Source organism: Apodemus sylvaticus, chromosome 1, assembly GCF_947179515.1.
Source record: "Apodemus sylvaticus chromosome 1, mApoSyl1.1, whole genome shotgun sequence".
NCBI classification, from domain to species: Eukaryota; Metazoa; Chordata; class Mammalia; order Rodentia; family Muridae; genus Apodemus; species Apodemus sylvaticus.
In genome coordinates this window covers 198,623,014-198,637,218 of record NC_067472.1, presented here as the reverse complement: position 1 = coordinate 198,637,218, position 14,205 = coordinate 198,623,014, and the positions used below count along the sequence as shown (strand labels likewise).

Sequence of the window (14,205 nt, the reverse complement as noted above, 5' to 3'; positions counted from 1 at the left end):
TGTAAATATACCACATTTTCTGTATCCACTCTTCTGTTGAGGGACATCTGGACTGTTTCTAGCTTCTGGCTATTATAAATAAGGTTGCTATGAACAGAGCATGTGTCCTTATTACAGGCTGGAGAATCCTCTGGGTACATGCCCAGGAGTGGTATAGCAGGGTCCTCCAGTAGTATGATGACCTACTTTTGAAGAAACCACCAAACTGATTTCCAGTGTGGTTGTACCAGCTTGCAATCCCACCAGGAGTGGAGGAGTGTTCCTTTTTCTCCACATCCTCGCCAGCACCTGCTGTTTCCTGAGTTTTTGATCTTATGGATTCTGACTGGTGTGAGGTGTAATCTCAGGGTTGTTTTATTTGCATTTCCATGATGACTAAGGATGTTGAACTTTTCTTTAGGTGATTCTCAGCCATTTGATAATCCTCAGTTGAAAATTCTTTGTTTAGCTCTGTACCCCATTTCTAATATGGTTATTTGGTTCTCTGGAGTCTAATTTCTTGAGTTCCATTTATATATTGAATATTAGCCCTCTGTCAGATGTAGGGTTGGTAAATGTCTTTTCCAGTTTGTTGTTTACTGTTTTGTCATATTTACAATGTCCTTTGCCTTATAGAAATTTTGAAAAAAATAAATTAAAAAAAAAAGAAATTTTTTAATTTTATGAGGTCCCATTTGTTAATCTTGATCTTAGAGCATAAGCTATTGGTGTTCTGTTTAGGAAAATTTCCCCTGTGCCTATGTGTTCAAGGCTCTTCCCCAGTTTCTTTTCTATTAGTTTCAGTGTGTCTGGTTTTCTGTGGAGATCCTTGATCCACTTGTACTTGAGCTTTATACAAGGAGATAAGACTGGATTGATTTGCATTCTTCTGCATGCTGACCACTGGTTGAACCAGCACCATGTGTTGAAAAGGCTATTTTTTTTACTGGAAGTTTTTAGTTCCTTTGTCAAAGATCAAGTGACCATAGGTGTGTGGGTTCATTTCTGGATCTTCAATCCTGTTCCATTGATCCGCTTGCCTGTCACTGTACCAATACCATGCAGTTTTTAACACTATTGCTCTGTAGTATTGCTTGAGCTCAGGGATACTGATTCCCCCAGAATTTCTTTTGTTGCTGAGAATAGTTTTAGCTATCCTGGGTTTTTTGTTATTCCAGATGAATTTGATAATTGCTCTTTCTAACTCTGTGAAGAATTGAGTTGGAATTTTGCTGGGATTGCATTGACTCTGTAGATTGCTTTTGGCAAGATGGCCATTTTTACTATATTAATCCTGCCAATCCATGAGCATGGGAGTTCTTTCCATCTTCTGAGGTCTCCTTTGATTCCTTTCTTCAGAGACTTTAAGTTGTTATCATACAGATCTTTCACTTGTTTGGTTAGAGTAACAGGAAGATATTTTATATTGTTTGTGATTATTGTGAAGGTTGTCATTTCCCTCATTTCTTTCTCAGCTTGTTTATCCTTTGAATATAAGAAGGCTACTGATTTGTTTAAGTTAATTTTATATCTGGACACTTTGCTGAAGTTGTTTATCAGCTGTAGGATTTCTCTGGTGGAATTTTTGGGTTGCTTAAGTATACTATCATATAATCTGCAAGTAGTGATATTTTGACTCCTTCCTTTCCAATTTGTATCATTTGACGGCCTTCTGTTATCTAATTGCTCTGGCTTGAATTTCAAGTACTATATTGAAAAGATATTAAGAGAGAGGACAGTCTTGTCTAGTACCTAATTTCAGTGGGATTGCTTCAAGTTTCTCTTCATTTAGTTTGATGTTGGCTATTGGCTTGCTGTATATTGCTTTTACTATGTTTAGATATGGGCCTTGAATTCCTGATCTTTCCAAGAGTTTTAACATGAAACGATGCTGAATTTTGTCAAATGCTTTTCAGTCATCTAATGAAATGACCATGTGTTTTTGTTGTTGTTGTTGAGTTTGTTTATGTAGTGAATTACATTGATGGATTTCCTTGTATTGAACCATCTCTGCATCCCTGGGATAAAGCCTACTTGATTGTGGTGAATGATCATTTTGATGTGTTCTTGATTTTTACATCAATATTCATAAGGGAAATTGGTCTGAAGTTCTCTTTCTGTGTTGGATCTTTGTGTGGTTTTGGTATAAGTGGAATTGTGATAGATGGGTAGAGATGAGATGGGTAGTGTTCCTTCTGTTTCTATTTTGTGGAATAGCTTGAAGAATATTGGTGTTAGGTCTTCTTTGAAGGTCTGATAGAATTCTGCACTAAAACCATCTGGTCTGGTGATCTTTTTGGTTGAGAGACTTTCAATGACTGTTCCTATTTCTTTAGGGTTAATGAGACTATTTAGACGGTGTATCTGATCTTGATTTAACTTTGGTATTTGGTATCTGTCTAGAAAATTGTCCATTTCATCCAGATTTTCCAGTTGGATTGAGTATAGGCTTTTGTGGTAGGATCTGATGATTTTTTTTTTAAATTCCTCAGTTTCAGTTGTTTTGTCTCTCTTTTCATTTCTAATTTTGTAAATTTGAATTCTGTCTCTGTGCTCTCTGGTTAGTCTGGCTAAGGGTTCATCTATCTTGTTGATTCTCTCAAAGAACCAGCTGCTGGATTTGTTGATTCTTTGTCTAGTTCTTTTTGTTTCTACTTGGTTGATTTCAGCCCTGCGTTTGATGATTTGCTGTCTCCTACTCTTCTTGGGTGTATTAGCTTCTTTCTGTTATAGAGATTTCATGTGTGCTGTTGGGCTGCTTGTGTATGCTCTCTCCAGTTTCTTTTTGTAGGCTCTTGGAGCTATGAATTTTCCTCTTAGCTTTCATTGTGTCCCATAAGTTTGGGTATGTTGTGCCTTAATTTTCATTAAATTCTATAAAGTCTTTGATTTCTTTCCTTATTTCTTCCTTGAGTAAAGCATTGTTCAGCCTCCATGTGTTTGTGGACTCTCTGTTTTTTTTTTGTTTTTTTTTTTTTTTTTTTTTTTTTTTTTTTTTTTTGCTATTGAAGACCACCCTTAATCTGTAGTGATCTGATAGGAGGCATGGGATTATTTCAATCTTCTTTTATCTGTTTAGGCCTGTTTTGTTACCAATTATATGGTCAATTTTGGAGAAGGTACCATGAGGTGGTGAGAAGAAGTTATATTCTTTTGATTTAGAATGAAATGTTCTATACATATCTGTTAAATCCATTTGGTCCATAACTACTTTTACTACTTTACTTTTTAGTAGTTTCACTGTGTCTCTCTTTAGTTTATGTTTCCCTAATCTGTCCATTGATGAGAGCTGTGTGTTGAAATCACCCACAATTATTGGGAGAGGTGCAATGTGTGCTTTGAGCTTTAGTAACGTTTCTTTTATAAATGTGGGTGCCCTTGCATTTGGAGCATAGATGTTCAGAATTGAGACTTGTTCTTGATAGATTTTTTCTTTAATGTGTATGAAGTGTCCTTCCTTTTTTTTTTGGTGACTTTTAGTTGAAAGTCCATTCTATACAATACTAGAATGGCTACTACAGCTTGTTTTCTGGGACCATTTGCTTAGAAAATTGTTTTCTAGCCTTGTACTTTGAGGTAGTGAGTGTCTTTGTCACTGAGGTGACATGCACCATTCCTGTATGCAGCAAAATGTTGGGTCCTCTTCATGTATCCTGTCTGTTAGTTTATATCTTTTTATTGTGGAATTGAGTCTATTGATGTTAAAAGATATTAAGGAATAGTGATAGTTGTTTCTTGTTATTTTTGATATTATTTTTATGTTTGTATGATTTTCTTCTTTTGGGTTAGTTGAAAGAAGATTACTTTCTTGCTTTTTTTTAGGGTGTAGTTTCCCTCCTTGTATTGGAGTTTTCCATTTATTAGTGTTTGTAGGGCTGGATTTCTGGAAAGATATTGTGTAAATTTGGTTTTATCTTGGAATATCTTGGTTTCTCCATCTATGGTGATTGAGAGTTTTGCTGGGTATAGTAGTCTGGGTTGGCATTTGTGTGCTCTTAGGGTCTGTATGAGATCTGCCAAGGATCTTCTAGCTTTCATTGTCTCTGGTGGGAAGTCTATAGTTGCTGGGATTTGAACTCAGGACCTTCAGAAGAGCAGTGCATGCTCTTAACCACTGAGACACCTCTCCAGCCCTCTCCTGTATTTCTTTAAGGGAGTTATTTATGTCTTTCTTGAAGTCCTCTATCAGCATCATGAGGTGTGATTTTAAATCCAGATCTTGCTTTTCTGGTGTTTTAGGGTATCCAGAACTTGCTGTTTTTGGAGAACTTGGTTCACATGGTACCATGTTGCCTTGGTTTCTGTTGGTAATATACTTGCATTTGTGTTTTGCCATCTGGTTATCTCTGGTGTTAGCTGGTGTTGCTGTCTCTTACTGTGGCTTATCTGTCCTGAAAACTTCTTTTTCTGTGTTCCTGGGAGACCTGTTCTCTGTGTGCACAGGTATGTAGGTACTCCTGGAAGAACAGCTCTCTTGTGGTGGTATTTTTGTATGTAGCTCTGTGGCCCTTGATCAGCTCTGATTGTGGGGGGAAATCAGAAGACTCCTGTTCCAGGCTGATCCTAGGCTCTTGTGACCTCAGGGTTTCCAGCTGTTTACTTTGAGCAGCAGGGGATGTTCTGCCTGTGCTATCTGGTCTCTCCACACTCCTGGGTGATCAGGTACCTCCCTTCACCACTTGGATATGGGTGCACTGTGGCAGAGGATGGTCCCGAGCCAGAGACAGAAACCGGAAGGCCAAATGTTAGGTTTTTAAAAATCGGGATTTTGAGGAAAGATTCCAAGAATTGATTTCTGGCTCCCCCATGCCCATGCATGAATGTGCACATGAACACACAGACCCAAAAACAACTCCACTTGTGCTGGTCATGGACGTTCTAATGTTTATTGTGAAACCAGGAAGATTGGTTTTACAGCAATCCAGCATATCCATTTTTAGACATAACTTGTTTTAGCGGTTTACCTTTACCACTTGTGTGCTGTACCTACAGAAGCCAGAAGAGGGCGCAAGGTCCTCCTGTAACTTGAATTACAGATGATTGTGAACAAGATATTGTGAGTGCTAAGTATTGAATCATATCCAATGCACAAGCAACAAGTGCTTTTAACTGCTGAGCCCCTTGTCCCACCATGAGGATTATCTCTTAAAATACTGATGAGAGGTCTCTCTCATGCCTCTCCTCCAGCTGTCTACTGGACAGAAGCCAAACCCAGCAGGCTGTTGCTGGGTTCTTTTAACAAATGAATAACTTTGTCACTAGTTACTGGTTTTATACAACTGAGAAAGATTCAAGATTGGGGGGTGGGGGGGGGAAATTAATGCAATTTTAACAATACACTCTATTCACAAAACCTAGGAAATAGAATCTAATTAGTTCTTCACACACTGATGAGTGAATTTTTTTAAAGATGCAGGTAAGTGGATGAACATGAACATTCTCTTTGGAAGGAATTGCAAAGAGTGCTAATGTCACCGGGAACAAGGTGGAGTTGCTGGTGGTGAAGGCTCTCCCAGTGGCCTGGGGAGAGGCAGGATAGATGAGGTAGAGACGTGGGTTCATATGACCTTCACATGCAGCTTTAAGGGCTGCATTTGCAACAGATCGAGTGTTGCTAGTTAAGGTTGCAGCTATCCTGTCCAGATAGCTCCCCTGAGCTCAGCACAAAGCGGAGGACTCCCTTTCCCTGCAGGGCTTCCTCTTCTCTACCTTACAGGAAATCCCAACCCCCACACTCTTCCTAAGGAATGTCATATAATCCTTGGCAAAATTACAAGTTCAACTTCCTGGAAAGCCTCTCCATGAAAATGAGGAATCCACAGAACCCTCAACCTCAGCCAATGAAACTCCACCCTAAAAAGGACCCCTTCCCACTTTCCAAGGATTATAAGTCCTTGTTCACCCCTAATAAAGAGCACAAGCTGTTTGGTGACTATGGTCTAAGAGAGCTGTTTTCTGAAAGCTGTAACATGGACATCCCCAACCCCACACACATTGCCTCCACCTTCCATCCCCCAACCTGACCCCAGCATTTATTCCAGACTTTCACCCTTTCTTTCCTGATGTGTAAAAAAGACTCGGACCCCAGAACTCAGCTCCTCTCCATCTTTCCCCACTTGGTGTGCAGCAGCGAGCACCCGGAAATCCAAGGGGAAGAGGCAAAAATGGAACCACAGTCAAAGGAGTGGAGGATTGTATGGAGCTGTGGTGCACCAGGTTCAAGACATCCTCACCTAGTCCCCAGTGTCCTATACCCACTCCCTAACCCAGAAAAGCATTTCTGTGATCCCTAAACGTCAGCAGAGATCTATATAAACCAGGATAGAGTTTGGGATCCTGCTGAGAATCAAAGCTGTCCTTGCCATAAAAGCAAAAGACCGTCCTTGATAAGGTGTGGTCACTTGGAGAAGGCACCTGTGCGAGGTGCTCAAAGCTCACCAAGGTGATTACTCAAGGAAAAATGGGTGAGAGAACAGAGTGGTCTCCACCATATCTGCCGGAGTGGACCTTTTCTGACATTGTTTGAGAATGTGTCTTTTCTTTGTTCAAAACCTATTTTGAGAAATAATAAATTAATAATTTAATGATGCAGTCAGGTGTGATGGTGTACAACTTGAACTCCAGCACTTAGGAGGAAGAGGCAGAGAGGCAGAGAGGCAGGAAGTGAGTTGGAGTCCAAGTCCATCCTGGTATACAGAGTGAACTCAAGGCTTGACGTCCAGGACTCCACAGAGAAACTCTGACTCAAAAAAAAAAAAAAAAAAAAAAAAAGGCTTGGTGATGAACCTGAAGCGTGTAAGCTTTTATGAGGTGGGGTCACTCTTTGCTTGTTTTGTCTTTTCAAGACAGGGTTTCTCTGTGTAGCCCTGGCAGTCCTGGAACATAATGTAGACCAGGCTAGCTTCAGAGATTCATCTGCCTCTGCCCTTGGAATACTGGGATTAAAGGTGTGAGTCACCACCACCCAGCTGTAATTTTGTTTTTTTTTCCTGACTTTCTGTCATATATATCATCATTGTGTTTGTATACTTCCTACTGCCTTCTCTAATTCCCTTCTCATCCCCATTGACCCCATTTTTATTCCCCCCTTTTTCCCCTGAATCAGAGTCTCACTGCAGCATTGGCTGGCCTTCAACTTGCTGTTATAGAACAGTATGACTTTGAACTTAGAGAGTTCTCTGTTTCTGCCCCTGTCCCACCCCTGCCCCTGCCTGCCCCTGTCCCTATCCCTGTCCCTGCCCCTGCCCCTGTCCATGCCCCTGCCTCTGCCTCTGCCTCTCAAATACTGGGAATAAAGCGACCCACTACACCCAGCCACCCCTTCTCTTTTGCTGTCTTTTTTTTTTTTTTTGTATTCAGGTCTTGAGTAGTTGAACACCACTATAGTTCATGGTTGTCACAGCCATGTCATAACCAGGAGACAGCATTTTATGACATTGTTCCTTTGGACCTTACAATCTTTGCACCCTCCTCCCAGTGTTTCTGGGTCTTGAAGAAGATATAATAGATGTTATGTTTAGGATCCAGACTTAATGGTCAGTTATTCTAAGCACTTTGAACACTTGTGAATCTCTGTATTAAACATCGACCTCTGATAAATTTCTGTGATCTGGGCTGGACTGAGACTTGCCTATGGGTATAAGCATAAATACTTGGAAGGCAGAGTGACTAGTGTGTGTTTCACAAAACTGAACAATCTTAGAGTCAAACTCTATTTTTTGAGCACAGATGTAATACAGCCATGACTAATCCATGTACTATATGACCAAAATAAAACTCCAAGCACAGTGTCGTATCCTCTATGGAACCTTAAAACCTTTAGAGAGGAAGGCACAGTGGTCTCCAGTGGAACAGTTAGAGCATTCCTTGTGGCCTTGCTTGGAGGTCAGCTTTTGTTTTTAACAGCTGTGATAAGTCTCACCACTGTCTTAAAACTTTTAATGACTTCCTCACTCCTCCAGTTTACTTTTTGATATGGTTCATCTTGGGAAAACGCACAGCTTCAGAAATAGATTTTACACTCAACATGTTAAAGTTATCTGGGAGAGAGATGTTTTCCTCTGGGTACATCTAAGTAATGTGCAGTAAACAAGTTCATTGACCCCCATGGGTGACAAGATGGTCCAGGTCCACTGGGAGGAAGAGTCCTGTCATCCTGTCCTTGATTTAGCTGTGTCTCCTTCTAGCCAGGCTTTCTGAGACACATCCTATCAGTGGGATTCGCACTGCCCTGAAGGGCTCCCAGTGCCCAGAACTCAGAGCCAGAGAAAGTTTCACACTGATCCTCTTCCCCAGTCTGTCCTGTCTTAGATTTTGGAATTTTTTCTTCAGATTACTTTTTTTTTCTATTTTTCTTTCTAAGTAATTAAATTGTACCTTTCTTGTGTTTCTTACCAATCGTTGTCTTTAGTTCATAATATTTTCACTGTTTTGCTACATTTATTTATTTATTTATTTATTTATTTATTTATTTATATTTGCAGCTGTTGAAGACATCTCCCCATGCCCTTTGTCCTTGTGTTTCCACCTAAACTACCTCCACTTTCATTAGAGTTAAATCTCATTTGGCATATGCAGTGTAGTAAAGTACATCTGTAATGTTCTTTTGAACACTGGAGCTACATGCTCATTAGTGTTTACACTTTACCCATCAATTACCACTGTTATGTTTGTGTTTTTGTTAAATTATGGACATACTATTAGGTAACTGAAATGTAATGTTTTGGTCATTATTTATGACATATTTGAAATAATAATAGAAAACCATATGCATGTAGTGTATTTAGTCCAATTTCGGGTTTGCTGTTGTTGTTATTGTTGTTGTTGATGATTCATTGAATCTTTATGAGGTCTTATTCACAGATACACGTCCTATCTGTATATTGTATTATGAATGTGATTACATGTACAAGCATGACTTTTACGACATTTGCCCATAATTCCCTGCTGTATCACTCTACCACTTCCATTTCTCACACATGGCTAAGTCTCCCTATTGGGTTTGTGAATTTCTCCTCCAGATTCCACATGTGTGTCATGTTTATCTGTGTGAGACTGCTTTATTCCACGGAACACAATGATTTGCTATTCTGTTAATTACCCTACAAATAATAAAAGAGTGATAGAAAAAAATTTCTCCAAGAATGTGCTCAACACTGGGCCTTTCATAGTAGCAACTTGTCTCTGTGTTCTTAATAATAGAAGCTCTACACAGGGATTGGGACCCCAGAATAACCCAAAGGTTGGACTCAGAAACAAATCCCAAGTGAAAAAAAATCTTTCATTGAGAATTGTTTTTAACATTGAAATATGTTTGTGCAGTGTGTGCACGTTGGTGCCACAGAGGCAGGAGGAAGGCTCCAGATCCCCTGGAAATGTGCTCACAGTTGTTAGCTTCCACGTGAGTGCTGGACTCTGCTCTGGGTTCTCTGGAAGAGCAGCTGGTGCTCTTAACCACAGAACCATCTCTCATCCCTGTTGTGAAATCAAAAATAAATACCTTGGAAGTGTTTAAGAGTATGACTCTCCAAAAGTGTTCAGATATGTATGTTACTATCTACTTGGGAAAGATTAGAACTTTCAAATGGGACTTTAAAAATATATAGTGTGGGCTAGAGCGATGGCTCAGCAATTAAGAGCACTAGATGTTCTTTCAGAGGTCCTGAGTTCAATCCCCAGCAACCACTTGGTGGCTCACAACCATCTGTAATGGGAACTGATGCCCTCTTCTGGTGTGTCTGAAGATAGCTACAGTGCACTCGTATACATAAAAGACAAAAATAATTCTTTAAAAAATTATATGCTGTGACTAGTGAATAAAAGCTCTTTAAAACATGCAAGTTTGCCTTCCAGGTCATTAACATGCTGCTTCTTAATATAATAGCACTCAGAAGATTTTTGCTTTGAGCCCACCTGCTTCAATACTTTCTATCTTTTGAGGCTCTCGAGACTCCCTGAAATGCAGTTCCCAGAAGTATAGCATCTGGACCTGAAATACTAGGGAGTTGGACATTTTTCTAAACTTCTCTCCTCCTGATGTGTCTGTTAGTATATTTTCCCACAAACCTCAGTATGTAACTAGCTTTATACATCAATCTGATTCATTTTCTCTGAAGGCCTGACTGGGATGTTGTTTCCAAGCAACATCCTCTTAGGGGTTTTCTTCTTATCTGAGTTCTGTGTGGGTGTCATAGGGAACTCATTGCTCTTCATGCTGTATGTGTACAAATTCTTGGTCAAAGCTTGCTTTAACAGACCCATTGATCCCATTTTCATGCACCTGATGATAGTCAATATATTGACAATCATATTCTCTATTATACCATATATCACGTCATCCTTTGGAGTGCCCAATTTTCTGGATGATGCTGGCTGTAAGGCAGTTGAGTATGTCTACAGAGTCACCAGGTCTATGTCCATCTCTACCACTTCTATCCTAAGCACATTACAAGCCATGACCATCACTCCCAGTAATTCTAAGTGGGCATGGCTTAATCCTAGACTCTGTAAGTGGACTTTTTGCTCCTTCCTGTTTTCCTGGCTTGTCAACATAGTCATATACATGCACCTCATTAAGACCATGATGGCAAAAACTAATTACACTGATATTGATTATGGTTATTCTCATGTTTACTGTGTAAGTCTTCCACCAAAGTACCCAAACCCAAGATTATTTCTGAGTATTTTCATAACAAGTGACCTGTTCTTTCTGGCCATCATGGTATGGACCAACCTCTACATGGTGACCCTCCTCTACAAGTACCGCAAGAGAGCCCAGCATCTCAGCAACTCAAGCCTCTTCTGCAAGTCTCCTGAACGCAAAGCTCTTCATACAATCCTGTTCCTTGTAAACAGCTTTGTGTTCTTTGATTTGTTGAACAACTTTGCCACTCTTTATGATAAGTTTTATACACATGAAAGAATGCTAAGTTTGGGGGCAATGATCGCAATCGTGGCATTATTTTACCCTACACTCTGTCCATTTCTACTGATGAACACTAATAAAATTCTTTCACAGTGTATTTCTTTCCTACCAATACTGAAAATTACCTATTTTCAAAAAGCAGTTGGTGCCTGATATGATGTCCAGATATTCTTTTTAACAAATATATCTTTCTTTTTTTAATTTTTTTATTCGATATAATTTATTTACATTTCAAATGATTTCCCCTTTTCTAGCCCCCCCACTCCCCGAAAGTCCCATAAGCCCCCTTCTCTTCCCCTGTCCTCCCACCCACCCCTTCCCACTTCCCCGTTCTGGTTTTGCCGAATACTGTTTCACTGAGTCTTTCCAGAACCAGGGGCCACTCCTCCTTTCTTCTTGTACCTCATTTGATGTGTAGATTATGTTTTGGGTATTCCAGTTTTCTAGGTTAATAACCACTTATTAGTGAGTGCATACCATGATTCACCTTTTGAGTCTGGGTTACCTCACTTAGTATGATGTTCTCTAGCTCCATCCATTTGCCTAAGAATTTCATGAATTCATTGTTTCTAATGGCTGAATAGTACTCCATTGTGTAGATATACCACATTTTTTGCATCCACTCTTCTGTTGAGGGATACCTGGGTTCTTTCCAGCATCTGGCAATTATAAATAGGGCTGCTATGAACATAGTAGAGCATGTATCCTTATTACATGGTGGGGAGTCCTCTGGGTATATGCCCAGGAGTGGTATAGCAGGATCTTCTGGAAGTGAGGTGCCCAGTTTTCGGAGGAACCGCCAGACTGCTTTCCAGAGTGGTTGTACCAATTTGCAACCCCACCAGCAGTGGAGGAGTGTTCCTCTTTCTCCACACCCTCTCCAACACCTGCTGTTTCCTGAATTTTTAATCTTAGCCATTCTGACTGGTGTAAGATGAAATCTTAGGGTTGTTTTGATTTGCATTTCCCTAATGACTAATGAAGTTGAGCATTTTTCAAATATATCTTTCTAGTGATTTTTGTGTTATATTGGAAGCTGTGTGGCTCTTGAGTCCTTGGTATGGTCCCAGTTATAATTGTCACAAGTTGTACATTTTCAAATTTTAGATTTTAATATTTTTATCAATAAAAATGCATCCACACCATTCAACAACTTTCATATTTACTGTCCATTGAAATTATAATACTTAAGAGCTTGTAAAATAAAAACTCATCTTGTTAACCTCCACATAAATACCATCATAAATACACACATAAATTTTGTACACAAGAGCAGACACACAAACCTGTACACACAAAGATAAATAGATAAAAATAGATAGATAGATAGATAGATAGATAGATAGATAGATAGATAGATAGATAGACAGGTAGAGGATAGATTTTTCAAAGATTTTTTTTATGTTGACACTTAGAGAAGTATTTATTTTACTTGTTGTCTTAGTCAGGGTTTCTATTCCTGTACAAACATCATGACCAAGAAGCAAGTTGGGGAGGAAAGCGTTTATTCAGCTTACACTTCCATGCTGCTCTTTATCACTAAAGCAAGTCAGGACTGAAACTCAAGCAGGTCAGGAAGCAGGAGCTGATGCAAAGGCCATGGATGGATGTTTCTTACTGGCTTGCTTCCCATGGCTTGGTCAGCCTGCTCTCTTATAGAACCCAAGAGCACCAGCCCAGAGGTGGTGCCACCCACAAGGGACCCTCCCCATTTGATTACTAATTGAGAAAATGCCCCACAGATGGATCTCATGGAGACACTTCCCCAACTAAAGCTCCATTCTCTATTTGACACATAAAACCATCCAGTACAATTGACCCCTTGTCAACTTGACACATAAACACATTACCATTAAGCCTCAACATGTACTTTCTTATTCATCCCCAATATCTAAATAACTTCAAAAGTCCCATAGTCTTTACATATTAAAAGTTCAATCCCTTAAAAATGCCCAATATCTTTTAAAATTCAAAGTCTTTTAAAAATTCAAAGTCTCTTAACTGTGGGCTCCACTAAAATACTTTCTTCCTTCAAGAGGGAAAAATATCAGGGCACATCACAAAGCAAAACTCAAACTCCAGTGGTTCAATACTGGGATCCAATTCATGATCTTCTGGGCTCCTCCAAGGGCTTGGGTCACTTCTTCAGCTCTGCCCTTTGTAGCACACAGTAGTTCTTCCAATGGGGGTGCAACCCCCCCTAAATCTTCCAGTCTGCCCTCCAACTCCTCCATTGTGTGTTCAATGGTTGGTTGCTAGTATCTGCCTCTATATCTGTAAGGCTCTGGCAGGGCCCCTCCAAAAGACAACCATAACAGGTTCCTTTTGATACTCACTTCTTGTTATCTATAGTAGCTTTCTGGTTTGCTGACTTTATAGGATGAATCTCTAAGTAGGACAGTCTCTGGGTGGCCTTTTCTTCACTTTCTGCTCCACACTTTTTCTTCATAGTTGTTCCAGTGAATACTTTGCTCCCTTACTCCGAGGAACCAAAGCACCCCCACTTTGATCTTCCTTCTTCTTGAGCTTCCTGTGGTCTGTGAATTGTAACTTGTTTATTTGAAGCTTTTGGGCTAATATCCACTTACCAGTGAGTGCATATCATATGTATTCTTTTGTGATTGGGTTACTCACTTAGGATGACACTTTCTAGTTCCATCCATTTGCCTAAGAATTTCATGAATTCATTTTTTAAATAGCTGAATAGTACTCCATTGTGTACATATACCATAATTTCTATATGCATTCTTCTGTTGAGTCACATCTGGGTTCTTTCCAGCTTCTGGCTATTATAAATAGGGCTGCTATGAACATAGTGGAGCATGTGTCCTTATTACATGTTGGAGCATCTTCTGGGTATAAGCCCAGGAGTGGTATAGCTGGGTCCTCAGGTAGTACTATGTCCAATTTTCTGAGGAAATGCCAAACTGATTTCCAGAGTGGTTTTACCAGCTTGCAATCTCACCAGCAATGGAGAACTGTTTCTCTTTCACCACATCCTCTTCAGCATCTGCTGTTTCCTGAGTTTTTCATCTTAGCCATTCTGACTGGTGTCAGGTGGAATCTCAGGATTGTATTGATTTGCATTTCCCTGATAACTAAGTATGCTGAAAATTTCTTTAGGTGCTTCAGAGCCATTCGAGTTTCCTCAGTTGAAAATTCCCTGTTTAGCTCTGTACTCCACTTTTTAACAGGGTTATTTGACCCTCTGGAGTCTAACTTCTTGAGTTTTTTGTATATATTGTATATTAGTCCTCTATCAGATGTAGGATTGGTAAAGATCTTTTCCCAATCAATTCCTT

General features: G+C 39.7%; 1 protein-coding gene across 1 annotated transcript; it reads left to right on the top strand.

The window, feature by feature from the left end:
* Nucleotides 1-10,105: 10,105 nt before the first annotated feature.
* Nucleotides 10,106-11,056, top strand: LOC127670403 (vomeronasal type-1 receptor 4-like). Its single transcript, XM_052164805.1, has one exon. It carries the CDS (start codon nucleotides 10,106-10,108, stop codon nucleotides 11,054-11,056), a length of 951 nt encoding a protein of 316 aa, XP_052020765.1.
* Nucleotides 11,057-14,205: the final 3,149 nt, after the last annotated feature.